Source organism: Ischnura elegans, chromosome 5, assembly GCF_921293095.1.
Source record: "Ischnura elegans chromosome 5, ioIscEleg1.1, whole genome shotgun sequence".
Classification (NCBI taxonomy): Eukaryota; Metazoa; Arthropoda; class Insecta; order Odonata; family Coenagrionidae; genus Ischnura; species Ischnura elegans.
In genome coordinates, this window is record NC_060250.1 from 84,066,106 (window position 1) to 84,094,026 (window position 27,921).

The 27,921-nt window shown below is 38.1% G+C and overlaps 1 protein-coding gene across 1 annotated transcript in view; it reads right to left on the bottom strand.

Annotated features, from left to right (window-relative positions):
* Positions 1-879: 879 nt before the first annotated feature.
* LOC124159737 (cyclin-dependent kinase 11B) overlaps positions 880-27,921 on the bottom strand; it is a 38,689-nt gene continuing 11,647 nt past the window's right edge. The window contains exons 5-15 of the mRNA XM_046535647.1: positions 20,535-20,686; positions 18,649-18,781; positions 14,645-14,805; positions 14,352-14,587; positions 13,065-13,209; positions 12,355-12,499; positions 10,961-11,190; positions 9,930-10,046; positions 8,641-8,789; positions 5,317-5,506; positions 880-1,446 (exon numbers count right to left, since the gene is read on the bottom strand). Of these exons, the coding sequence (XP_046391603.1) occupies positions 1,330-1,446; positions 5,317-5,506; positions 8,641-8,789; positions 9,930-10,046; positions 10,961-11,190; positions 12,355-12,499; positions 13,065-13,209; positions 14,352-14,587; positions 14,645-14,805; positions 18,649-18,781; positions 20,535-20,686 (1,775 nt within the window). The 3' untranslated portion in view covers positions 880-1,329. The remainder of the gene's footprint in view (positions 1,447-5,316; positions 5,507-8,640; positions 8,790-9,929; positions 10,047-10,960; positions 11,191-12,354; positions 12,500-13,064; positions 13,210-14,351; positions 14,588-14,644; positions 14,806-18,648; positions 18,782-20,534; positions 20,687-27,921) is intronic.

The window sequence follows — 27,921 nt, forward strand, 5'->3', positions numbered from 1 at the left end:
GCAAAAATTTAAGCAGTTGGAAGATTTGACTATATATTTTAATACTGGTGCAATAGAGGAAAATGGACCTAGCAGTTAAGATATCGGATAGAATAGCATTACTAGAGGAGGAGTTTAAGAATATGAAAAAGCTGATTTGAGGATCCTTGTGTTCAAGTGTAAATAGAGGTTTGTGAAAAGTTTAATCTTGAGTTTCATGTTACACAACGCATAGGAAAGACTACTCAAAAAGACAAGATCCCACTCACCTCCATGCAGAGAAAAACCCACCCCTTTTGTTGAAGTCCACGAATGAAGTTGTGTCTGGTTCAATATAGAGCAAAAGCCTGTCCACATGATAGGTTCATCTATGACCACTCAATTCCCTTCTAATGCCTACCTTCTCCAGTTCCCTTGGATTTAAGCTTGTTCTCATTACTCCATTACTTCACTACTCACTGCTCTCATTACTACTAATAACTGCCAGCTCACTTTCACCGTGCATAACTATTTAAATTAATAATTACTCACCTTATCCTGCCAATGAAGTTGGAAATATACCTTATAAAGCCAATGAAATTTACTTAAACATTGTTACCTCAGAAAATTTTAGAAAATTACGTTAAAAAATGCTTGAGGGGCTGACCTGAAGGAAAATTTTCTGTTGATTAGATGTTCACATAATCATTACGAGACCACAGAGACTAATAATGTAATCCATAATTCAAAAATGTGTAAACTGAAATAGAAGAGAACCATTGGTAGAGTCGCAGCACCTTTTTTTATCATGTATGTATACTATCAACGACAACTGCAAATTATAGTACAACCAGGCTATTTATATCAGGAATTAACCTTTCCTAATTTTGCCTAGAGAAGAAAAAAGAAAATGCAGTCAAGTAAAGGATAAATTTATAAATTTTATTGCATGTGACTTCGAAACAATATTGATCCAGCATTCATCGAAAATGATGAATAAAAGCTCATTTGATTTTTTTCCAACACTGAAAGTTTTCCAATAAAAAACAAGACATATACTTGCCATAAAGAATCATAATTAACCTTCACGGAGAGAAATCATCTGGGAGTCACAATATCTCTCACTGCACCAACATTAAAATGTTCCAGTGCTTTTTCACAAATGTCGTCTGAGAACCACCTACAACTGCGTTCAGGGGCAAACATTCACACAAGGGAAGTTCTTGTATAAAAATATATTTTAGACATGTCACTAGTAGTTGATTCACGATCCAATCATCAGCACTCTCACACACACTGGACGATACCACACTGAAGCACTACTCATGGGGACTTCTTTCTCAGTTTGAGAGAAAAATATGAAAATGCTCCTTAAAACTTGAGGCTGAACCCTGCTCCGATGGCTGCCCTTCCTTTCTCTATAAGACCCATATGGAATCCTCCACCAACGGTCACGTCATCATCGGTGTCACCCTGTTTCGAATGAAACTTTTAAATACATCGGGGATTATAAGTATTTCAAATAAAATCACAATGGTAAAAGAATTTCACAAAAACATAAATATGTGAAAACCCAAAAATAATCATTTAATTTCACCATCCATGTGAGTTTTTCAATATGAGCTGAAGGACGCATTCAAGGTTAATATTTCTTAGCCTGGTTAGTTAGGTTAACTATAGCCATTCCAGATTGACCTTGATTATGTATTGTGTGCAGTTTCAATACTTTACAGCATAATGAAGTGACATATAAAGCATTAATGAAATAAATATTTACAATTAATATGTCAGGAAGAATATCAGGCTATCTACCATCACCAGGGCCGCCCACTATACAGAGTTGCATATAATTTAGATAATTCTTAAATGGTTCATACTTTTTAAATTCATTTTTCTATTTTTCAAAGCATTTAAAGGCACTAGTGGAGTACTGGATAACTTGAAGTTAATATTTACAGTAATAAGTGAGCAAATGTGAATAAATATGTATAACATGAATCTCCATTTTGTTTGAGACCTAAGCAAAATATTATAAATGATAATATTACCATGTTCAAAAATGGGAATAGAAACAATGTATAAATGGCAATACATAAAATAAATATAAATATTTTATATTGATGTAGATGGGATTTACTAACTTTTTACATTGAAAGCAACAACTTGGGACTCGTAAGGAGGAATTAAGCTATACAACATGAGTCATTATGGAAATTGATGACTTGAATACATAGTGCTCTTTGGGTTAATGCTCTCAATTCATGGAACGAATAAAGAGCACAACTAAGGCAGTGGGTGCACATAATTAAAACCTCAGGTTATAAGAAAAAACATCTGAAAGTGTCCTTGCACTTCACAAATAAATTCTACTTTGTACAGAGTCAATAAAATATGTTATGAAAAGAATGAAATGAAAAATTCGGTTAAGATTTAATTACATCCAAAAATTGTGTCCTTAAGGGCTTCCATTCATTAATCAAAAATGAAAATATGTTAACCAAATAAATTAACAAAAATTTAAAGAAATGCCGGGTCAAAATAGGAGCAAAGAAGTAAAACATTAGTGACTGAAGGAATCATATATTATTAAATAGGAGAGAGGACTACATTAAAGTAAAAATCAGGATGTACAAGAATAGTAAACATGCAGAAAAAAAGAAAGGAAAAAAAAACTTTCAACGATAAAAAACATCAAGCGGATCAAATAAGCAATAAATCCTTTACTGTAATTTCTGCATATGTATATTCCAACTCTTTTTTTTCAGCATTAAGGCATGAGACTGGTATTAGTAGTCATTGAGGGGGAATAAGAGAAACTCAGGGGATCAAATTTAATGGTTTAAGGCATTTTCACATCCATCGTGCGGGCAAATATTTATCTAAAAGAGGATTAAAACCAGCAAACCTTACTCTCAGTACGAATTTCAAGCAAAAATTAATCATTGTAATGTAAATGCCCTTTAAAACACCAACTGTTTCAATTTATGCAGGCAGCACATCAAGAATTATCCAAAAGTAGCTAGGCACCACATGGCAGAACAGCATTACAGAAAAATTTTGTTAACAGCACATACAATGTTAGAAAAACCACAGTATTCTTGTTGAAAACTGAAATACGGAAATTACCTGCTTATGATGATCATGGAGAAGATATACTAAGAATTTCTACAAATTTAGACTAAAAAAACCGCCTTGCTTTGGAAAATACACTATAAGGAACTGTCTTTTAAAATTCAAGTAAATAAAAAAGTTATCAAGCTTTTAACTTCTGCCTTCAATACTTATAAAAATGTTCAAGCTATTATCCTTTGCAAGCCAGCCCCTTGATTGTATATTTAACCTTTAGCCACCTGATTTAAATTCCCAGTGATTATTCTTCACTTCTGGATTTTATTTTATTTTGCCCTTAAGTACGCTTTAAATAAGAGATCGATTGGAACTTTGTTTACAGTAAAGGAGCTTGTTGGAGCTATGCTCTCACAGGCACACTAGGCATTTGAAGGTTTAAGTAAGACTTTGCCACTAAGTTTAATTCAATTTGCAACCAATTTGCAGAGCAAAATGTTAATAGATAAGGAACAACTAATACTAAGAGACCAAGGTGGTCAAAAACTAACAAGCCATGCAGGGGCATATCATTTTGTACAGAGCTATGAAGCCTGAATACATTGACAATTATTTTCAAGATCAAATCGGTGGCATTCCAAATATTTTTATTTCCAAACCGTTTCACTGATTTTTGTCACATATAATGTGCCAGGCTCTGAAATTTAACTCTCCCAAAGTATCATTCCAATTTGTCACAAAGTTTTACCATGCAATTTTTTCATGGATTTCAAGAAATTGAAATTTGCAAAATATTTTTATTTAATTAAATTCTACCGAGTTTTAATACCTCATGTTTTAACTTATTTTTCTGTCAACTATTGCAGCTATTTTTAAAATTATAATTCAGTGATTGGGGTAATGAAATTGAAAACCTTCCTTCTCATATACAGTGAGTCCTCGTTCTATGTCACCCCGTTTAACGTCATTTCGCGATAACGTCAAGAAAATTTTACGACCGTGATTCGTTTATCGTCCCTTCGCTTCGCGATAACGTCACGTATTTTAAATTTCGCGCGAGAGAAAAAAGGCGAAGTGGCAGGCGTTACAGGTTGCTTGTTTTGTGGGCGGTAATACGGTCAGTCTATTCAAAGTGTAAAACGGTGTGCATATTGTTAATTCCGATTACGGTTTTGGCAAATTTTAGCATCAGAGACATTTCCACGACAATGTCCAAGAGAACAATGTTCACAATAATTTTGGTTCCTGTTACTGCGACGATGTTTCAGCGATGATGATGCCCAGGCGACGCCCGCCCGCCTCAATTCGCAATTAAAACCATCTCTTCGATTCCATAATCCCAGTTTGCCCGCCCTCGCTCATTTCCGCCATTTTGATTTCGCTCCTACCGGTCCGAAAAGAAATTCTCGTAGCGAGGGTAGGGCCTATGGACCGCAGCACCGGATCCCCGGTCTGTAGCGTCTGGTAGCATTCATTGGACCGCACTATAGCGAAGCCGAAAAGCAAATGCGGGAAGATACAAAAATGGAGAAGGATTTACATCACTGCTGCTATTGTCATCGATGAAGACAGGAACTCGTATTTATGCCATAGTTTGGCATTCCTATCGTAAAAGATGCCCCAGATATGATACGCCAAAATTTTTTCGCATAGGAATTGTGAGGTCTAGGAACCGATATTCAATTTTTACATTGTTTTTATGGGATATTATGCTTCGATTAACGTCATTTCATTTATCGTCACATTTTTCAGGAACGGTAGGTGACGTTAAACGAGGACTCACTGTACTACATAATTTCATTTCTCCAACAAGCTCTTTTATTGCAAACATAGCTGTTACTGAATAATTATACAGAAAAAATAATGCTATGTGATTGATTGACTAGATCAGAAGCGCAGCTAGGAATTAAGGCTGGGGGGGGGGGGGGGTGTGTTAGGTGCAACCAATACCGGGGTGTGTGGGGGTATGGAATACCCAACAGGATAAGCGGTAGGTGCGAGATAAATAAATTGTGGAATTTTAAGATAAGCGGTTCAAAATGGTGAGTTTTACGGCTTTATGGGGGATATTTTGTTAATCCTTACACTATTCTATTAGTAATATCAATCCAATTTAGTAAAATGGATTAAACTTATAAATTTCTCTGAGCTCTGGGCGGGGTTTTAACCCCAAAACCCCCCCCTCGCTGCATCACTGGGCTAGATACAAGTATGCATGAGTAGAAAAATTGCTTTCCACAAAATTTCATTTAACAGTCCCATTTGAAAGAAATATAAAGGAATTTCACGCACCAACTGCTTGTACTCTCGTCCCCCAGAGGGAGGTTTAGGGCTGGCGGGTGCCTTCCTGTGGCCCAGTTCACTCTTTGCCGGCCAAGTGGGGAACATGGCTGGGTCAATGGGGAGAGGAGCTTCCTTGAAGTATTCATGCCTCAAGGCATCCTCAGCTGTTACCCTCTGTGCTGGATCATAAGTGAGGAACCTGAAAAAGGATTTTTAAATGCATTCATGTAGATAAGTACCATATAACTCAAAATAAAATCCCCCGTTTTATGCTCAAAATCTCTCGTTAAAGAGTAATAGGGGGACGACATGTATATGAGCGACTAATTCGGGAGTCTGAACATCAGAGTCAAGGTGTAGAGCATGGCACACATTATGCATCAATAATTGTCATTTTTGAAGCATATTTAAGATCTTTTCATTATTAATAGGAAACCAGAGTCTATTTCTGTTAAGCTCAGCCTGCAATCCACATACAGTAAAACTTCGATTTTACGCACTTTGATTTTACATCAAGTCTCGTTTTTACGCAGCGACACTCAAGTCCGGCCGGAAAGCATAGGGAATTGCAATGGTGAAACTTCGATTTTACATCTTTTCTTGATTTTACGTAGTTTTTCGATTTTGCACAGCATAACCCCAGCCCCAAAGAGGCCGCTAATCTTGATTTTACGCAGTTGTATTTCGACTTGTTTTGAAAATCCCGACTGAAGCAATATGAAGTTAGGTTATTTATTCGTCTCAATAGGTTGCAAAAATGAATACAGGAACGGTTGAAATGACGTCGCGCTGTTGAGCGAGAAACTAAAAACATCGCGAATCTAATTATTGCTTCCCCCTGCGCCCTCTCAGTAATATTTCAGTCTCCTTTACGAACGCGAATATCGCTCTTAGTTAAAATTTGCCGTTGAAGGATATCGAAACCTAAAACATACGGCAATCGCCGTGTATTCGTAACTATTATTGATTGACAGATGATCGCCGGAGATATTAACATTATCACCTTTCGTTTATTATTCGACTTATTGGTCGACGCTTTTTATAACATATTTATTGCAATTACAGTAGATGGTCGTTAATCAGGAATTATGAACTACGGAATATCTATTCCCAACGGAAGGTTTTCTAGAATTTTGCCAACGCTATGCTTTCCGTCGCCCCAGCGAAATGAGTCGTTAAAAATCCTCCCGTGCCAAATTTTGGCTTCCAAGATGATCCAATAAAGATAGTCGTACTCTTAGTATGGACGTAAGTCGATGGTGATTCAACACGATGGTAAAAGCAGCATGCGTTGTCTTATTCCGCGGGCTAACCCCACATCTGCGGGACGAATGGAGGCGAGGGAAAGTTGATTGCGCGGCGCGCTTATCAGACCTGACTCAACTTGTATCTCATTGTCAGTGGGTTTAAATGAAACATGGTTGGATCTTGAATAGCTATTAGCTTAACTCCGTTAGATGGCAAGCGTTTATTTTTAACGGAACGGGAGTTAATGCCCTCGGAGAATAACTCGCGTCGTCAATCGTCATGTAATCATTGAAGTCAAATTCAAGACGTGAGTGATAAGGCAGTCCCTTTAAATTCAGGAATGGCTTAGCACCATTAAATCGAAATACAAAAAGTGTCCGGTGTTGTTATCAGATATGGGGAGCAAAATATTACGCGAAGATGAGTCACACATCGGCTTGTGAGTCGAAGGTTCCGGCGCTGAATTCGCGGAAGAATGCCGACAGAGAAGCTATCCCCGGTAGATTCAATCTACTAATGCTAAAATTTAATGGGAAAATGATTTTTTAATGCGTAAAAATTATAAAGAGGGAAAATTTTTCCGGACTACTAATCATTTGTTATTCATCACTGGCGGCATGACGGTAGTTTCGCCGTTATTTAAAAAAGTGATCTAAACACCGGAAAAATCTGAATTACCGAATATCCCGGGTCCTGCGTGCTCCGTATTACCTATGGTATGCTATTTGGAAGGAGGTAACGGACAGCTGGGGTCATTAGCGCCATGAAGTAAGGGCTGGGGGATAGGAACCCTATGTTGGCATTAGCCAGGTTGTAATGATAGGCTCAAAAGGGACCAGGACTTAATGTCCCATCTAATGGACAGAGTGGTGCACTGGAAGTGCAATCCACATTACACTCAAGTAGGGATAGGGCCATCTCTGGTAAGTGTCTGCCTCTGCCAGGACTTGAACCCAGGCCCACAGGGTGTAAAGCCTTTGTGATGTATAAGCAAAATTTTGCTCCCTGTCAATGGGGTTAATTTGGGTGACTATCCTCATATATCTCATTTCTTCAATCTCCAATCTTTGTTTGTCTGCAGGTGGTTAAATGGATTTCCTGAACACTGCTTTTCATGAGAATATTTTCGAAAATTAGCTTCTCTGCGAGCATTTAGTATCACCATTCCGAAATTTATCCAGGGTAACAGAAGTAATTTTAGTGCCAGAAATGCTAGCAATTCTACCATGTTATTCAACCAAGGGAAACACTGTTCAGGAATGCAACGTTGTTTCTCTTAAGGTAACACGTCATCTGTGGTGTTGCTTGTGAGTAAATGAGATTATTAGGCTTCAATTTCTAACCTCCATATGAGTAATTGAATCTGGGAAACATATATCTGATGCGATCGAAAAGGATTTCATGGTCTTTTATCGTAAAACCTCACATAGGAGACTTTTTCTTGTTCCGGTTCTGGCTTAAATCAGAACTATACAAAAGTGTAAGACGAAGCATTCTAAAAATAATGAGCAAGTGTTATCCTGAAAACTATACTCCACCTCAATACCAACTCTTGATTTTACACACTTTGATTTTACACAGTGCCCATATTTCGGTCCCTCCAAATGCGTAAAATCAAAGTTTTACTGTATACTGTTTGAATGATAGCAAGAAATTTAACTATGTTCTTTGAGATTATGATGATTCCTTTTTTGTTTGTTGAATATGGCTTTCTAATTGAAAAGTGCTTCTGACACTATTTGAACTACCCAGATAAACCCCAAATCATAAAATTAGCAAAGCCAGTATGTAGTATTTAAATCATCATATCCTATTAAAACTGAACTTTATCTACAGATCTATTGTCTTGATTTCCCAGCACATGTCAATTTTCCCACATGTCCTTTTTGTTTAACACAGAAATAATTAAAGTTCGGTGCAATTCCAATGAAAAACAGATGGTATAAGAAGCTGTATACATGTGCTATGTTATGAGAAAATTTACAATAAGTAAGTTTTCTCTGTCTCTTCACTTGACAACGATAACCAAATTCTGACACAAGCATGACTGAACGAACATTTGAGTAAAATATTATTTTTTCTAACCTGTTCATGAGATCTAGCCCAACATCAGTGAGCATTGTACCAAAACGAGATCGCATCTGACTGACAGGGTACTCTGCAAATGTCATCTTCTGCACAGCAGGTAACTTACTATATCCTGGCCATATCCTTTCATTAGGGGTTCCAAGGTCCTGCAAAGAAATTACATCAATTTTTCAATTTTATAAATCAACACAATGATGAAAACTTTCACCTACTTATGTGTAACTGATTGAATTATAAACACAGGAAAGACATAATTAACCCTCCAGCTGCATCTCTTGCATTTCCTGCAAATAGGAAACTGTTCATTCTCCGCATGTCCCACAATTAATACAGGTTCAAGGTTTTCCTTATCTTGCACTGCATATCCTGTTAATTACTCATTCAATCCTATGACCTTAAACCTTATTGTCACAATTTTCGATGGCATTTTTTTCAAGAAGGATTGCAAATGTGCTCCACCCAATCATGCTTTACCAGCACTAAATTCATTAAGGTCAGCAGAAATTCAAAGGAGGCAATTCAGCCATAGTTTGCTCAAAATACAAGGATTCAAAGAGAGCACAGCTTAATCTCCCATCTGACAGACTGAGTGCTCTACTTAAAGTGGCCTTCCCACACCACTCAAGCAGGGATCAGCTGACCTGGTGAGACTCTGTGATCCCACCACAAGGATATGAAGCTGGGCCCATGGGGTGGGAAGCCAACACAATGGCCAACACACCAAACCAATCCCTTTCTTTAATACATTTTTTTACCAAAAAATACAAATATATGCACACAGCAGGAGGGTAAAGTAAATTAAACTTGTCAATATAAACAGGTTATCTACTTATAAGCCCACTCTTTTACTCAATCCAGCCTCCCTTACTGGACAATCAGTGCTTAATTTCAGCCATAATGCACTGGAACGGCATTCTGGCACCTCAAGAAAAATGGGGTCAAGTAGAAAAATCCATTGTTTCTTTATATTTGATAATACATGATTCCTCATTGTAACTTTTATTACAAGCTTAAAAAATCCGAAGCTTTAGGGAGAGGGAAAGCATATATGTATTGTAAAATCATGTCTGGATTTAATAAGTGGGTGTGCGTTCCAGTACCTAAATTTTTTTAAACTAAGCACTGTAGACAGTAAAAGAGACGATGGTGAAAGACTGGTATTACATATCCATTCATTCATTTTCCACCTCTATAAGGTATAATCCACTAGTAAGATTGTTAAGAAGTCACATATATCTTATGTAGGACAACTTTAAAAACTTGGAATGAAAACATTATAGGCCTACCTTAAATATTTTGTTCAGTTGATCAACTTCAGATTTTCCCGGAAAAAGTGGCTCCATTGACAAAAATTCTCCAAATATACACCCTACTGACCACATATCTACTGGCGTTGAGTATTCCTACAGAAAAAGATAGAATAAGCCATTAGTGAAAATGCATTACACAAAAGCTATGGGCACCAATAATCATAAACTTTCATGTGTTTGAAAAAATAAAGAAAATAGGTTATGGCTCAAAAAAAGAAATACAGTACACTCCAGATTTACCGGGCTAATGATGGGGAGGATGGCACGAATAATAGGAAAACACAAATAACCCAAAATTTCACTTAAATGCCTCTCAGTGTTCTTAATTTACGTAAAACAAACAATATACTATTATTCTCTTATTTTAGAGTGCTTCCCAGACTCAATGAGAGCTTTCTTCATCAGTTCACGATCTTTTTAGCGGCGATAACATGGTTACACTCATATTATTAATGTTCCAAGCAAGGCCTGGTTTCGAAAACCATACATCTGTGGCTGCGTGATCACGGATAAAGAAAAGTAAGTTTGCTTTTAAGGTGTTTGGAATGCTTTAAAACAGCTGATCGACGTCGGAAACTACACCGTCAGGCACCACGCCACATAGTCGCGTCTCGCTCAAGTTGCCCGGGTTGCAACTGCTGCGGGACATGTTTCCGTGATCACGGAGAACGGTCCCGCACTGCAAAGCTTGGAAAACAGAAACATGGTACTCCCGTGAATGCAGCTAGCATGCGACTGCTTCCATTTCACGAATGGAATTCTTACGGAAATAATAAGCCCGGTGTATCCTAGCATTAATGCAGCAATCCCGATGATTTTGCGTCCGGTTTTATTTTTCAAAGTAAAGATTGCAGAAAAAATTGAGCGAGAGTGAAAATCATGCATGGATAATCCGCAACCTGGATAAAGTACAGCCGGATAATCGGGAGTCTGCTGTAATATGAAAATAAAAACAAATTGAAAGTTAAAATTAGTTATTGATGGAAAAATGGTAAAACAAAACTTGCCTTGGTACAGAGGAGTAACTCTGGAGATCGATACCACAGTGTAACAACAATGGGAGTATATGGCTTAAGGGGAGATCCATATTCCCGAGCTAGACCAAAGTCACCTACTTTCAAAATGCCTTTATGACTTAGGAGTAAGTTGGATGTTTTCAAGTCCCGATGAAGAATCCAGTTGTCATGGAGATGAGCCACTGCTCTTAAAAGCTGCTGCATTAAACACTTGACCTCACCTGCAATTTACATGTTTTGAATTTTGTAAAATATGAACGGTATAAAGTGATGTAAAAATCAATGTTTTACGTGCATAATATACATATAAAGTCAGAAAGTATCATATCAACTGGCAATAATTTTGAATTAAAAACTAGCAGATATTTGTACAATTTTAAGTGAATCAAATTAAACTGAAAATATTCACTTTAAATTAAATTTCAATTCAAACATAATACAAACAAAAATGCAGGCTTTGAAAATAAAAATATTGTTAGATGAGTTCCTGGAATTACTTATCAGGGAAAAGATTGTGTCTAAAAGGTTAAGTCTATGGATGACATAACAGACTGAAGAGCAGATGGCTGATTTGATAAGAAAATTAATACTGCTAATTCAACATATTTTCGATCTACCTGAATCATGGAATTCTGATTTTCCAAATAAAAATTTAATTATGAACATCTCATTCAAGTCTATTTGATATATAAAAATTTGTATAGCTCATTGCATTGAGCTCAATGATCACAGTTACAGCGGCTACAAGGAAGGACTTGCACTGAGTACAAGAAATATTTGGAGAAGCCTGTTAATTTTCCACAGAGAGAGTACAGGAAAGATTTGAATGGGAAAAACTACCAAAAATAAGAATTTCACTAGCTTTGAGGCAATTCCCTAATTTTAATCATTATGGAGCATTAAGGAAATATACAGCTAATGATCTGATGAAAATTGCTGAAAACGTCATAACATGGCAAAATAATAAATGGGATCCCACTCAACCAAGAGCCAAATTTAGCACAGCTTGCCATGAATGCTTGAATTAATGACCTATTTCAAAAATCAATAAAATTATTGCTGATACAGATCATGCATAAGCCATATTCACTCTTTTAACAATGGCTTTCTTAACCTATTCCCCACCTTTTCAACAATATAGACGATAGCAATGCAGACTCACTAGAGATGTACAGACAGGTGCAACTTTGCCAACTCATCTTTCCAGAAAAAAACACCACTTCAAAATACAAAAAAGCTAATTGAAAACAATAGAAAAATATATCTCTGACCAAGCAATGAAAGATTAAAGAAATCCCTCTCTGCCAGGTTCAAAATTTGGCTCAGCAAGCCAAGAATGCAGGAACGAAGGGCCCAATTGGAGAAACAATAAAATTTTCACTAACCTGGAATGAAAACTTGCTTCCTCTGCTTCATTGTTTCCATTAATGACTTAAGGTCATGCTCTACATAGTCCATGACAATAAATATTTTGTCCATGTTGCTGCCCACAACTATCTCTCTCACAGTGACTATATTTGGATGCTGGGCCTGAAAATGAAACAACTTATTAATACTTTTAACTATTAAGAGATAGTAAGAAGTATTGTGAACACTCTATCACTAGATATGCTGGCATTATATTAAGTTATTCATATTTATCATGTTTTTTTACAAACATTGATTGTTTGAGGCGTAACTTGGTGAAAGCGATTCATAATTAAATTAAAAAAGAAGAACTTTGTGGTTTCACATTAATATTTACGGTTTCAACGTTAGACGTCATCATCAAGTGATGATGACGTCTAACGTTGAAACCATGGTCGTGAATAAATATTAATGTGAAAGCACAAAGTTCTTCTTTTTTAATTTAATTATGTTTTTTTATGTTACAAAAAAATGTAAGAGCTGTACATATTCATTTATTTGTGCGTTAAAAGAATAAATGTTCAGTTTTCTTTTCTCTAAAATTTCTACGTCATTTAGTACACAGATTCCAGAGTTACAGGAGACTTCTTAATCGATATACATTCTATTAGACAAGGTAAATGAACAAAAATATGTTTTCTCTGCATGGATTGTTAGAATAATGGAGTATAAAGAAAACACATCATACCTTGAGCAGAGTGTTGATTTCACGTAGTGAAGTGATAGGGAATCCTTCTTTTTCTTTCTCCATCTTCAACCTTTTCAGGGCCACAATTTCATCAGTCCTCTTGTCTCTTGCTCGATACACTATACCATACGTTCCTTCTTCAATCCTAAAATCATAATAAAAATTATTTGTGAGCAATCAACATCTTACACACAACAGGCATGCATTGGGCTTCTCAAAATTAAGAGGGATAAAATTTTATCGCATTTTTGCACTTCATTTGGATTGTTTTTGAGGTGGAAGGCTATTTTATCAAAGCTACAATTTTTGGTCACCCTAATATAGGGTGAGAGGACTATAGTGTGGTATCTACGAGAAATTTAAAAAAAGTCTTTATGTCCCTTTTTCTAAGAAATCATGTTTTTAGTAGTACCCCTACTTTAATCCCTCACCACAGGACTGTAACGACTCTGCAGAGCTGCCAGAAGGAGTGGCACTTTTAAGTATGCTCTCACAAAGCGAGACAGCTCTCTCGTATCTGCCATCACTACCAATGACCTGAGGAGTGCAGTAACCTAGTGGGTAGAGCAATTGGTTACTAACTTGAGGGCCCTGGTTTCTACTCCCAAATGAAGCAATCGGAAAATGAAATGCACCTTAAATCTGTGGCCCAAATATAAAATTTCCAGTTTATTTTTTGAATCAACGAAAGATGCCTTTTTCAATACAAATATTGGTTTTCTCTACTTTGGGTATTATAAAATAAATGTAATTTGTAAAAGTGTGTTGAATCTTTTGAACCATAAGAATGTTCAATGGGTATGTAGGCCATGGGTTGGCTACCCCTGATTTACATCATAGCAAGTCCTCGAAGTATGAGCTGGCCCGTGGAAAGAAAATGGTTCCCCTACCCTTTAAGTGCAATGTCACACAGCTGTGGCTTAGTCTGTCGTAAGCTATACCCTAGTGGTGGATTTAGGGAGGGAAATAGGAGTCATGACCCCCCTATAATTTTTTCAAAATTTTTAAATTTTTATTAGGGTAATAGCTTTTTTTATTCTTGTAAAAAAGTAAAGGGAGTGTATATGCAAATGTATGACAAAAAGTCCCAAATGTGAGAGAAGTTTGAGTTGTAGTTGTTGTAGAGCTTAGCACTTTCTACTGTAAAAGAGCCCCTCTCTCCGAGGGGATACTCCCCAGACCCAAGCCATGACGACCCCAAATTTGAAGCTGAATCCACTCCTGCTCTACCCTCACCCATCCAAACTAGCTTTTGGGTTGAATCATTGAGTGAGTGAAAGCACTGACCTGTTGAGGCACTGAAACTCTTCAACATTTCGACAGCCCTGGATGGCTGGGAGGTACGGGGGCAGCTCCACTGCATCCTCGGCCGCTTCCTCCTCCTCCTCGGCAGCCCCTGCCATCGTCTCCTCCTCCGCCTCCTCCTCTTCCTCCTCGTCCCCCTCCTCCCTGAGCACGACGTCCGACTTGGGCGATTCGTCGTTGACGTACGGGATGCCGTCTCGGTCCACCTCCTCCCTCCCCTCCTTGCCCCCCTCCTCCCCCAGCCTCCTCCTCCGCCTCCTGCCCCCTCCGTCCACGTCCATCCCCTCCCCATCTGCCACGCCCCCCTCGCCCGCCCTCCGCTTCCTCGACAGCATGCCTATCCTCAGCAGGTCCCCGTTGGTGTTGCCACTCCTCCTGTCTCGACCCAATAGTTTTGAGCCGGGAGAACCATCTTTTCCCCTCGAGTCATCCGTATCTGGGATGTAAAGCATCAATAATGGTCCATTAAATATGGCACACTCTAAAGACATCATCACTGGCCAATAATCCTAAGATTGGTTTGACGCAGCTCTCCACTCAATTCTCTTATCAGCTAATCTTTTCACACATATTTCTCCTCTTTCACAAAATATAAAGACAGAGAAAATAAACTCTTTTGACAAAAATATCTGTTCCTAAGTTGTTTATGTGAAATTTTTCCATGTCAGAAATGGATAAATATGCATAATTCACTAATAAACTAGTAAAAAATTTATTACTCGGGTTTTAACGATGTTGAGACCTTAAATTAACTTAATTGTTGAAACTCAGGTCCTAAATGACCAGTTAAAAGTGAACTTTCATAATTTAACATCACCATTAACTGTCTCTTTGGTTTCCTGTGTTTTCCACCAATTGTTTCATCTCTATGCACAATGTTTTGAGTGTGTGCTTTATCTCTTTGACTCGCCTCCTTTCTGTATAAATGTTTATGTACTATATATCTACACTTGAAACTCCACCTAGTGATGGAAAAATGTCAGTCAAAATTGATTTTCTAAGCAACAGATTTTTTATTGAGCTGGAAAGTTTGACTTTTCCACAGAAATTGAAATTTGAACCAAGGATCACTGTATTATAAAGATTCTTTATTATAAAAATTGTTTGTACGAAATATGTTCATTTTTCATCCAAAAACCACTCAACATATGCATTCGATAGGTAGAAAAAATTACTAAAAATGTATGCTTGAATTATTAGTATTAAAAATTCACAAAAGCACAAGTTTTGGGATCGACGCTTGAAACCATTTGGCTTCACTAAAATTTTTGAGAAAGATCAACTGATTGAGCTGCTTTCTTGATGATCGAGGGTGTGCCTTTCCAATTTTACCAGCCTTAGAGAAAAGTCTTTTACAAGGGATGGATGACATTATCATAAGCCAGTAGTGATGCTGCTGAGATCAAAAGAACTGGCTGAGATTGAATATGAAAGATCGAGTTTGGATTGAAACACAAAGACCGTGACTTGATAACCATTTCCGCAATCTTTGGCTATTAAAACTTGATTTTCGATTTCAATCAAATTCAATTTTTCCGTGCCACATTTTTCTTGTAGCCACTTGAAATACCCAGCAAAAAATGTTTCCAACCAGTATTGATATTTATTTTCAACCGAATAGATTTATATCTATGATCAGGATGTTCGCCTCAAGTTTAGAAAAATCGACAAAAACAACAAAATTCATCATTACATTTTTCGGTCGAAGTGAACATTATTCTAAAACAAAGTTATCCTCAATTACATAATATTGGCTTATTTAAACCTTAATTTAACAGTTGTGTAACCTATTGTCCATAATTCATTAAATTAAAAGGCAAATCCATGATGACATACAGTAAAACTTCGATTTTACGCACTTCGATTTTACATCAAGTCTCGTTTTTACGCAGCGGCACTCAAGTCCGGCCGGAAAGCATAGGGAATTGCAATGGTGAAACTTCGATTTTACATCTTTTCTTGATTTTACGCAGTTTTTCGATTTTGCGCAGCATAACCCCAGCCCCTAAGAGGTCGCTAATCTTGATTTTACGCAGTTGTCTTTCGGCTTGTTTTGAAAATCCGACAGGAGCAATATGAAGTTAGGTTATTATTTCGTCTCAATGAGTTGCAAAAATGAATACAGGAACGGTTGAAATGACGTCGCGCTGTTGAGCGTGAAACTAAAAACATAGCGAATCTATTGTTGCTTCCCCGTGAGCCCTCTCAGTAATATTTCACGCTCCATTACGAACGCGAATGTCGTTCTTAGTTCAAATTCGCCGTAGAAGGATATCGAAACCTAAAACACACGGCAATCGCCGGGTATGCGTAACTACTTTTGATTAAGACATGATCGCTGGAGATATTAACATTATCACCCTTCGTTTATTATTCGACTTATTGATCGACGCTGTTTATATCCAGAATTATAAGCTACGGAATATCTATCCCCAACGCAAGGCTTTCTAGAATTTTGCCAACGCTATGTTTTCCGTCGCCCCAGCGAAATATAACGGCGAAATGAGTCGTTAAAAATACTCCCGTGCCACAATTTTGGCTTCCAAGGTGATCCAAAAAAGATAGTCGTACTTCTAGTATGGACGTAAGTCGATGGTGATTCAACACGTTGGTAAAAGCAGCATGCATTGTCTCATTCCCAGGCTAACCCCACATCTGCGGGACAAATGGAGGCGAGGGAAAATTGCTTGCGCTGCGCGCTTATCAGATCCGACTCAACTTGTATCTCATTGTCAGAAGGTTTAAATTAACATGGTTGGAACTTGAATAGCTATTAGCTTAACTTCGCTAGGTGGCAAGCGTTTTAACGGAACGGGAGTTAATGCCCTCGGAGAATAACTCGCGTCGTCAATCGTCATGTAATCATTGAAGTCAAATTCAAGACGTGAGTGATAAGGCAGTCCCTTTAAACTCAGGAATGGCTTAGTACCATTAAATCGAAATACAAAAAGTGTCCGGTGTTGTTATCAGATATGGGGAAGCAAAATATTACGTGAAGCTGAGTCACACGGCTTGTGAGTCGAAGGTCCCGGCGCTGAATTCGCGGAAGAATGCCGACAGAGAAGCTATTCCCGGAAGAGTCAATCTACTAATGCTAAAATTTCTTGGGGAAATGCTTTTTTAATGCGTATAAATTATAAAGAAGGAAAATTTTTCAGACTATTAGTCATTTTTTATTCATCACGGGCGGCATGACGGCAGTTGCGCGGTCATTTAAATAGCTCACTTAAAAAAAGTGATCTAAGCACCGGAAAAACCTGAATTTCCGAATATCCCGGGTCCTGTGTGCTCCGTATTATCTATGGTATGCTATTTGGAGGTAACCAACAACTGGGGTCATTAGCGCCATGAAGTAAGGGCTGGGGGGATAGGAACCCTATGTTGGCATTAGCCAGGTTGTAATGATAAGCTCAAAAGGGACCAGGACTTAACTTCCCATCTGATGGACAGAGTGGTGCACTGGAAGTGCCCTTCACATTAGACTCAAGTAGGGATAGGGCCAACTCTGATAAGTCTCTGCTACTACTAGGACTTGAACCCAGGCCTACAGGGTGTAAAGCCTTTTTGATGTATTAGCAAAATTTTGCTCCCTGTTAATGGGGTTTATTTGGATGACTACCTCAGGTATCTCATTTCTTCAATCTCCAATTTTTGTTTGTCTGCAGGTGGTTAAACGGATATCCTGAGAACTGCTTTTAATGAGAATATTTTCGAAAATTAGCTTCTCTGCGACCATTTAGTATCACCATTCCGAAATTTCTCCTGGGTAACAGAAGTAATCTTAGTGCCAGAAAGTGTCATTTCAAACCATTTTGTGCAACCATGGGAAACACTGCTCAGGAATGCAACGTTGTTTCTCTTAAGGTAACACATCATCTGTGGTGTTGCTTTTGAGTAAATATGATTATTAGGCTTCATTTTCCGAGAAATAATGAGCAAGTGTTATCCTGAAAACTATACTCCTCCTCAATACCAACTCTTGATTTTACACACTTTGATTTTACACAGTGCCCATATTTCGGTCTCTCCAACTGCGTAAAATCAAAGTTTTACTGTACAAGAAATTTTTTGTAGCAGTGTAAAATCTGATCATCATAGGCTAATAGTGATGCTGATGACATCAAACAAAATGGTCAAGATCGGAGATGAAAAATAGAGATTGGATCTAAACTTGAAGATCATTTCTCGATCTCAATTTCCTCAGTCTTTCACCGTTAAGACCCGATTTTTGATGTTAATCGAAATCGATTCTTCCACCTCCAACCCAAACACCACTCACCAGCATCCTCGTCCGTATCAGTGCTGCTCTCGCTGTCTCCCCCACTCGAGTCGTCCTCGTCATCCTCGCTGCCCGACTCCCCAGAGCCCTCGCCCCCGACCCCGCCCCCCTGCTGCCACACCCCCTCCTCCACCTTCCCCCCCTCCACCACCATCTTCCCCTCCTCCTCATCCTCCTCGTCTTCCTCCTCCGTCACCAGATTCACCGCCTCTTGCTCCTTCATGTGCGTCGGAGCTGCGAGAGAAGGAGAGAACACATGATCAGTAGGAGACTGGGTGAGACGAATGCGATATGAACAGAAATATCCATGTAGCGGGTGCAGGGTCAACGGATGCTAAAGTCTCCCTCATTGTTTAGAAACCGACAATACATGAAAACAAAATGAAACTACCAAGTGCACGGGCACAGTAATCTTTACATTTAGCCTAAAACAGCAGTTTTTTGTCTTGAAAATACAAAACTTGCTCAGTTATGTAGGCTAGTATTAAGTAACACAAAAAAAGTCTAGCACAAAATATTAACTGAATGAAAAAAATAACGCCACCTCTCAAGCCAGTTGAAAAATAAGGAGCATACTACAAAAATGAGGCCTAGGCATTTGCACATAAAAATAGTAAGGCAATTGTCAACAAACGTAAATGGAGGTGGTTGATAAGAGGGGGTGTGATTCCAAGGGGTACAAGTAATTTTTTCTAAACAGAGTAAGGCACATAAAGTCGGTAAAGAAAACAAACAAGATCCACTAGATATTTAGTAGTGCATTTGATTTTCCATTCAATGACAATACAGAACAGAGACTAACTCGTATCCCTTTGCCACCAAGTTTTTGTACATTTCTTCCTATGTGCCTAACTTTGATAAGAAAATAATCACTTATATCCCTTGAAATTTCACCCCATCATATATGACATTATAGTAGACATGAATATAGTACAGTAATTGTCAATAAATATAAATGGAAGTGGATGATATATGGCATGACCGAAGAAAATTGATAGTTTGAGGCGTGATTTCATGAAACTGCTTCACGTTGAATCAAAAAAACACTGTAGGTTTCACATGGATAACTTTAATCTCGACCAGTTTTTTTGCTGTGCGATATCGTCAGGTGTCAATGGACCTGACAATGTCGCACAGCGATGGAACTGGTCTACAGGAAACATAATAAAACATACACTGTTGTAAGTTCCACAGAAGTTTACTTAACCGACCCAGATTTCGACATAGTGTAATGTCGAAACCTGGGTCGGTTAAATAACCTTGTGTGGAACACACAACAGTGGATCTTTTATTACGCTCCTTCCGTAATAACCACCTACTACACCAACCTAAATTCCATCTTTCTCTCTCTCAGAGATCACTTTTTTACAGACTCCCTACCTCTTTCAATACCATGTCGAGTACTCACCCTTCCCTGGATCTTTCAATGCCCATCAGATCATTCAAGAGGCAGCTTTGAAAAGCCATCTTCTGAATCCCTTTTTTTTTCTTTTTTATATCCTTTTTATAGTTTATATTTGTTAAAGCTGCAGCTTATATGTTGTGTATTCAATGTAAAGGCCATTTTGGCTGTTTTTGAATAATTCAATAAATAAATAAATGTTTCCTATCACCAACAAGGTTTTTTTCCATTCAAAACATGACAAAGGATTCCAAAATAGTAACTCACTCTCGACCCTGTCTGAGCTGCTCCTGTGCTCCTCCTCGCTCTCCTCTTCCTCGTCCTCCTCTTCGTCATCTTCTTCCTCGTCGTCCTCTTCCTCCTCCTCGTCATCTTCATCCTCCTCTTCTTCCTCCTCCTCCTCCTGCGAGTCCCTCACCAGCTTCTCCACACCCCTCCTCTCCCCCACCCCCATCTCCTCCTCCTCTTCCTCCTCCTCCCCGGCCTCCCCTTCCTTCCCCTTCTCCCGAACCCTCTCCCCCTGGCGCACCATCTCCCTCAGCGTCCTCTCCTGCGCCTGCTGCTCCAGGTGGCGCCGCTCCCGCCTCGCCTCCAGCTCACGACGCCACACCTCCTTCTGCCGCACCATTTCGCGATCTATGATGGGAGAGAGAGAGATGCCAGGGGAAGAGAAAGGGCCCCCACGATCAGGATGTGTTGTCGTGGCCCATAATTTTGCCACATTTTGCAGAGATTAAGTGTCATTTAGAGTTGAATTTGGCTTGAAGAGTACACATATAGAAAACCTGTAAACATTATTGATGACTGCATACGTACATCTAGCCTGCTCCCTGATTTATGCCTAATCCATCATTTCAGAACCACACAACCCTTCAAGAAAATGTAAGGAAGATATTTTGCAGAATGAATGGTACAATAGGTTAATTACATCAGAGAAAAACAAGTGACCGTCCATCTAATCAATTCTAATAGATTCCCAGTCACTCCCTGTAACTTTTTACCTTAGATAACTCAAAATACATCTTAGAAATTTATAACAAAAAATATATAATTGCTGCATCATTCTTCTATACATATTCCAAATTTTATCCCGGGCCTCCAATTGGTAAGACGGCAAAATATTAATGAGAATATTGTACTGAGTGCTTTTGATGGATATTGGGGGGGTGCAGATCAATTTTATTATATTCATAGTTCTGGTAATGCAGTCAATGTAAATACACTAGGCTCACCCACTAGACTAATTTGCTCTTCTTTTTTCAGTCTGTGGTGGCTCTTTCCATGTTGATCAATTCCATTTACCAGAGTGATGTCTATTAAAATGCACTATCCAAATAAGTTAGTCTTTGCCAGTTTATTCTTGGAAGCGCAGATCTGTAATTTACTTTTTCTAGCTTACAATAGTGCTTAACCGTTCTTGATCAGAATAGACTTTTAAATATGACTAACTAATTCAGCCAGAGAAAATTTAGTCAACGACACAGCAGTCTTATTTTTTTAAAGATTCAACCATCACCACACAAAATCTGTTTCCTTCATTGTTCTTTGATACAACTTGAGTATGTTCCAAATCTTCTTTTGGAATTTTTAAATCTCTATGAGGTTGAAATGCTGAAAAGACTCTTTGAACCACAGACATAAGCTTCTTAAGTTTTCTGAACATCTTTGCCATTGTCTCTTGCAAGTTGTCTTATTAGCTGCTGATACCGTTTTCAATATCCCGGGAAGTCCTTTAGTGAAGGAAATAAGTTACAAAGAGAATGTACAATCACACTGAATTTTACTCAAGCAAGGAAAAAAATGTTTAGTTTTCCTGACAAAAAGTCGAAATAAAATTTTTGCTGGAATACATTAGACAAAGAGAAGAATAATTTAACTTATTTCCAGTTTTAGAAGTTCCTTACACAAACTACTTGCAGCCTGAAAAACATATGCTACACGATTAAAAAAAAATATATATTACTCTATGACAGTGCATTTTTATGAGGAGAAATGAGTCTTACTGAACTCTTTGTGGTAAGTCCCTATTTTGCCACTGTGCCTGTGAGCTCTGAAAATATATCGAAAAAAAAATTGATGATGATGCAGATTGATACTTGTGCACTTCCTGTGAAATTCCATACATTAATGGCAGCCATGTATACAATATTATACCCCTCAATTGGCAAATGTCAGGTGCACGCCTGGACAGTATAGTGATGGTTCATTTGGTTAACAGCACCCTATTTTGCCGTTATATGGTTGTACTTCTCTTATGTCACAATTTTTTTCCATTTATTGACCAGGCAGCTATTGAATGCATATTATAAAAAAACAGTTACATATTTCCTACTCAACTGTAATAAACAGTAGTATAATACAGTAAACTCTCGATTATACGAAGCAGGATTTTACGAAGTTTTCGATTATACGAAATACGAATGATAGTGCGGTCCCGGCGAAAAGCCTATGGTAAATACATGGTGCTATTCGATTATACGAAGTATCGATTTTACGAAATGTTTTGAATTTACGAACCCCGGATCGGTCCCCAGGAGTGAAAGGCATTCGTTTATACGAACTATGGCGAAATATTTGTCAACAAAACTAGCTACGCCGGCGTATGTAGCAAAAATAAATCAGCGCTTCCAACTGTGGTTCATCAGAAAAGTGAAATCGTAAATGATAGTGCAACTTTGGAGAGAAAGGGTTCGCCAAAAACCTCGCATAAAATATCGCGACTGACATAATGCCCCTATTTACGTGCCTATTCGTAAACATCGCATCGACAATACTTCGTAGTTTAACATGTCAGGAAGGTCACGCGGGGTATTTCGTACACTCCTAATTAACCCTTTGCACTGCTGTGAACGTACCTGGTAGGCAGGCTGCTGTGAACGTACTTCGAAGACTACTTGACTACTTTTCGCCGAAGCACTTCGAAGGGTCCCTAATCCGGGACCCTTTCCTCGACGAGCTCACCCTCGCTGGCCCCTCTCTTCGACCCTCCGAGCCTTTCTCCCCAAAAGTGACCGCTCTGACTGCATTTTGAAAATCTATCAATCAATGCCATCATAAAAAATAATTGTTTGCATCACACTCCTGCCAATCAGGCATTCAAGTACGTCTCTGAACCGTGTTTCTGCTATGAGAAATAACGATTTTGTTAACTTTGCTAAAATGGCCAAGTTAATAAAATTGTCATTTTTCATTGCAGGAATACGGTTCAAAGACGTACTTTATTTCCACCACTACAATCGCAAATTGCTGGAAATCGGCCGGATTCCCTTTGATAGCGCATCTTGAGGATGTTCTCGAGGTTGTTAATTGATACAACTAGCCTACTAGAAATTCTACTGCTATAATATCACGGCTATAGTTGATTAATTACGTTATACCTTCAGGAAGCTGCAGCAGATAAAATCCCGGAGGAGATTAGAGGCTTAAAAGATGATTTTGAAAAATTCTTGGAAAAAGCAGGAAGAGCACAGCGCGCAACATCAAACGATTATATTGCCCTTGACGATGATCTCCGGGCTTGCGACAATGGGACGCCGGTACATACGTCAGAAGAAGCAGCGGCCGGGACTAGTCAGAATAGCAGTGACGACGAAGATGAAAGTGAGGAAGTAATTTCACCAAATAAAAAAGAAGTACACGCTGCCCTCCAAACATTAAGATATTTTGATCTGGCTAACAAGTTAGGTCCCCAATTTCATTCCCATTTATGCAAGTGAGAAACCATGGTGGAAGCGGCGATGGAGAAGGGCAAAAAGATAAAAACTAACAGAGTTTTTTAGCAGTATCTTTTCGTGTATACAATAGCCTTCCTGAGTAAACAACTTAAATATCTTAAGTATTGGGCTCTATTAACCACTAACTTATTTTTCAGGCTACTCGTAATGCAGACGCACTTCTAACTCTAACCATGAACTTTCTTCTCGCGCGTCTTCCTGTTTTCCCATGCCGAGAGATCTTTCTTTCCAAAGTCTTTGTTTACTTCCTCCCGCGGCCTTCTGCTGATCTTGCTGACACCCACCTTACGCATCCCAAACCCCTCCTTCCCCAGCATTTCCCATTCACTCCCCTCCTAAGGTTACGGAGCTTGAGTGCGTCGTAGAAAAATACGCCCCCCAAACGTAAACCGAGGCAGAGCTGAAGGCCCTTTCCCCACCCTTCTTTCTCCTGCCCCCTCCACCCCACCATATGCTGACAGCTTCTTTCCTCAGGCAATCCCCATCCCACTCTTATTCACCCCACCCACTGGGAACGTTCCCCGATTGTGGAGAAGGGCATGGTTCATCTTTACCTGCAACGGGGGTAAGTTATTAACCGGAGAGAGGCTTCAGAAGTATCTTCCACTGTCGGGGAAATGGTGCCGCGCTTATAATTGTCTCTCTTCTTCTCGGCTGACGTTTTAATTGAAATTATTTTCTTTGCTCTTTCCTCACTATATTTATTTACAATTATGGCGCGACTATTTTTTAGTGCTAAAGCTAAGAAAATCTTTTCTCTACGTCAATGATTCATTGCATAACTTTCAATACAGCGGAGAAGGGGACACGAAAACTAAATGAGGTGAATGTACACGTTTTTGCGTGTCATTTTTGGGAATTCACGCAAGTGAACCAATACTTCACACACGTTGAGAAATGATGAAACATCTCTTGTAGGAAACCAATCAATGCGGATAATAACGTTTCTCTCTTTATTTCTCCGATAATGGAAGATGTTTCCCCTGTCGTTTTGCGGTTGGAACCTTGCTTCTGTCGGCATAAAAGAAGAGAGAAATACTATAGGAACATAGCACTTCACACCCGGTATGAAGAATATGGTCCTGATGAAGAATAAAGTCTTTCGTAGCAATGTCTGCTAAGATGACGGAGCACAGTATGCGGACGGAGAACTCAAACAGAATTTACTTCAAATATTCGCCAGAAGATAATCATATCCTACGTAATTTATAATCCTAACTGAATCTCAATGAAAATAACTAATGGAAAAGATAGCACATTCAACTGAAAATACGGAGTAACTCGAAATATTAACTTACGAAGGATATTTTGGAAACGGGTGGAGGCCCTCATTTTTCTTTTTTTTCTCGTCACTGAGCGATAGGGCGACATAAATGGCGGTTAGGCCGGCTACCGCTAAAATTCCGTGGGTGCTGGAAACAAATATATATCTTACGCGAACTTAATAGTTGTTATTCGCTCCTAACCACAAATTTATAACATTAAATTCTTATAATAAACTTTACAATTCATTATTTGATTACGTTTTCTAAACTGGTCGGGAATTTCTTAAGCGATCGTTGATGTTGAAGTATGAACGAGAAATGGGAATTTTATGGTGGTATAGTTATTTAACATTCTTTCACAGCATAAATCGATAACAAAAAGCCTTTTCTATTAATAATACCGAGAATAACCACCGAAAACATTTAAATAAGACCACTAAAGACAAAAAAGGGCGGAAGAAACAAAAGCGAACATTTTTTCGTGACTTATGAAAAAGGTTTGAAATTACGAAACTCGATTTTACGAAGTGCCAATTTTCCAGTCCCACTGACTTCGTAAAATCAAGAGTTTACTGTAATTCTTATGAGCAGTGCTTGCTTGGTGCTTGAGACCTTCACAGCCTAATGTACTTAGTTACAACATTATAGTCATAATATTATTCACTAAATTAGCCTCCTACAGACTAGCCAGCAAATTTAAATTTGTAAAGTACGTAATACCAAACATCCCTTTACATTATGCCCCTTTTCAAGGAATTGATCACTCTTTCTGTAAAATAAAGGGCATATCAAATGTGCGAGGAGTTCCTTGCCTAAAATAGAAATAAATGCCACCAAGCTTATACTGACTCCTTAACAAGGGAATGTGCACCACAACACCGCTACAATGCAAAGTGAATTATTACTGCATTCTGAAAAGTTTACCAAGAAGTTTTCCATGCTAAATGACACCCCTTCCCATCTTACTATGTGTCTGTGGTAAATCCTTGATGTGTATTATGCTTGTTGCTTCTTTGAATGCCGATTTGGGTGGAAAGTTTATATAAAATTCAGGCGTGAAAAAGAAAAATTCTGCGGAGGTCAAAATGACCCACCACAAACAATACATTGCAGTCAAACCAGGAAAAAACTTTGCATCAGTAAACTAAGTACCACATCATGAAAATCAAAATATGCATGAACAAAAATTTGTGTGGAAAAAAATTATGCAAAAATGGAAAGCGAGTATTTCGACCCCTGCTGCACTTTTAGTATTAGACAAGAACCATTTGTGAAATTCCTCCTCATGCAATGTCATGTGTTTACTCATAGATGGAATTTAAGACCCTTGATCTTAGAGGCAATCAAACTAATGCCTCTAGTTGTTTTGCATAAGGTTTGCTCTGACTAATGTTCCAATGTAGGTCTTTCAGCACATACATAATTTCACATTAATAAAAGAATATGGTTATCATGTAAAAAAGGTAGACTAATAAAGACAACGTTAACACTTGCCAAAGAAAATCATAGTCTATGAATCAAATTTGAGAGAAAAAGACAATTACTAGAATGTATTAAATGATATTTTGCCAGAGTAAATTCCACGATTCAGTATTCAGTCAATAATTTATACAACACTCAGTCAATTATTTATATTTATTAAGTCAGTTGTATTTCCAATCCATGGAGTTTTAAATCCAAATTTTCCCAGTTGTAAGCTACATTTGAGTTCAGATTCCAGTACAAATTATCAGGGCAAGTCCACATAAATGTTTTCACTGGGCAACAAATACGGATTTTACTATGAATGTACAATGATTTTTGCAAATATTGACAATACAATGAGATTGACTTAAGTTTGGTTCTCAATTTACCGATGTATTCATACCAACAATACATTTATTAGTAATGTGCCTTAGTAATTCATTTTAATTTTTAATTGCATATTTTTTACTTGCAATCAGTATTAATAAAATCTTTTACCAGAAATTTATAAATAACATGCAGCGTTTTGGTCTCTTAGGATACTTAGAAAACATGCCAAGAAATGGCACCCACCAAAATATTATGTAGGGCACAAATCAACACAGTACAGCGTAGTGATAGAGAGGAATGACAAAAAAGATGGACAATCCACTCACAACCATTTTTCCAGCAGTTGGCCCTCAGTTTTCATGCCATGCTTTCCCTGAATCGCTTGCACTCACTCCATTAACATACTAATTGTATAAAATTTCTTCAGGCTTAACTTGGTGGGAGTGCGATTTACCCATGACAAAAACTACAAATGCTAATTTCCCTACTTTAATACAAAACTCAACTACCGACCATGGTTTCGACATGGTTTATGGGTATTATGTGAAACCTTGAAAATGACATTGCATGTTGAAGCCATAGTTGGTAGTTGAGTTTTGAATTTAAGGGTGGAAATTACCATTTGTAGTTATTATCATGGATACCAATTGTAACTGAAAGTAGGTAGGACGAGAGAATAAAGGAGAGTTGGAACGGTTAAGGAACTACCTAAGCAATAGACATTTCAACCAAAGGAGAGTCAATCGAATGATGGATAATTGGCACTCTGCTGTGTATGAACCCAGACATTACTCATAAGAATAGAGATTTACACAAACATACAGGAAACACATTGCGAAACCACATTCATACTGAGGCAAGCAAAGAAAAATCAACAGAAATAAAACCTGGCCTACTCAAAGTCTTTTACATAAGAACAAAACCAAACAAAACAAATTTTTGTTTCTTTATCCAGAGTTACGTGCATTTAATATTAATTTTGAATACATATTCCTACCAAAAATTAAAGAAAATTGTTATGCTTTTAAACTGAGCATACTAAAACAACTACCTGAAGAAATGAAAATTTTCACATCCT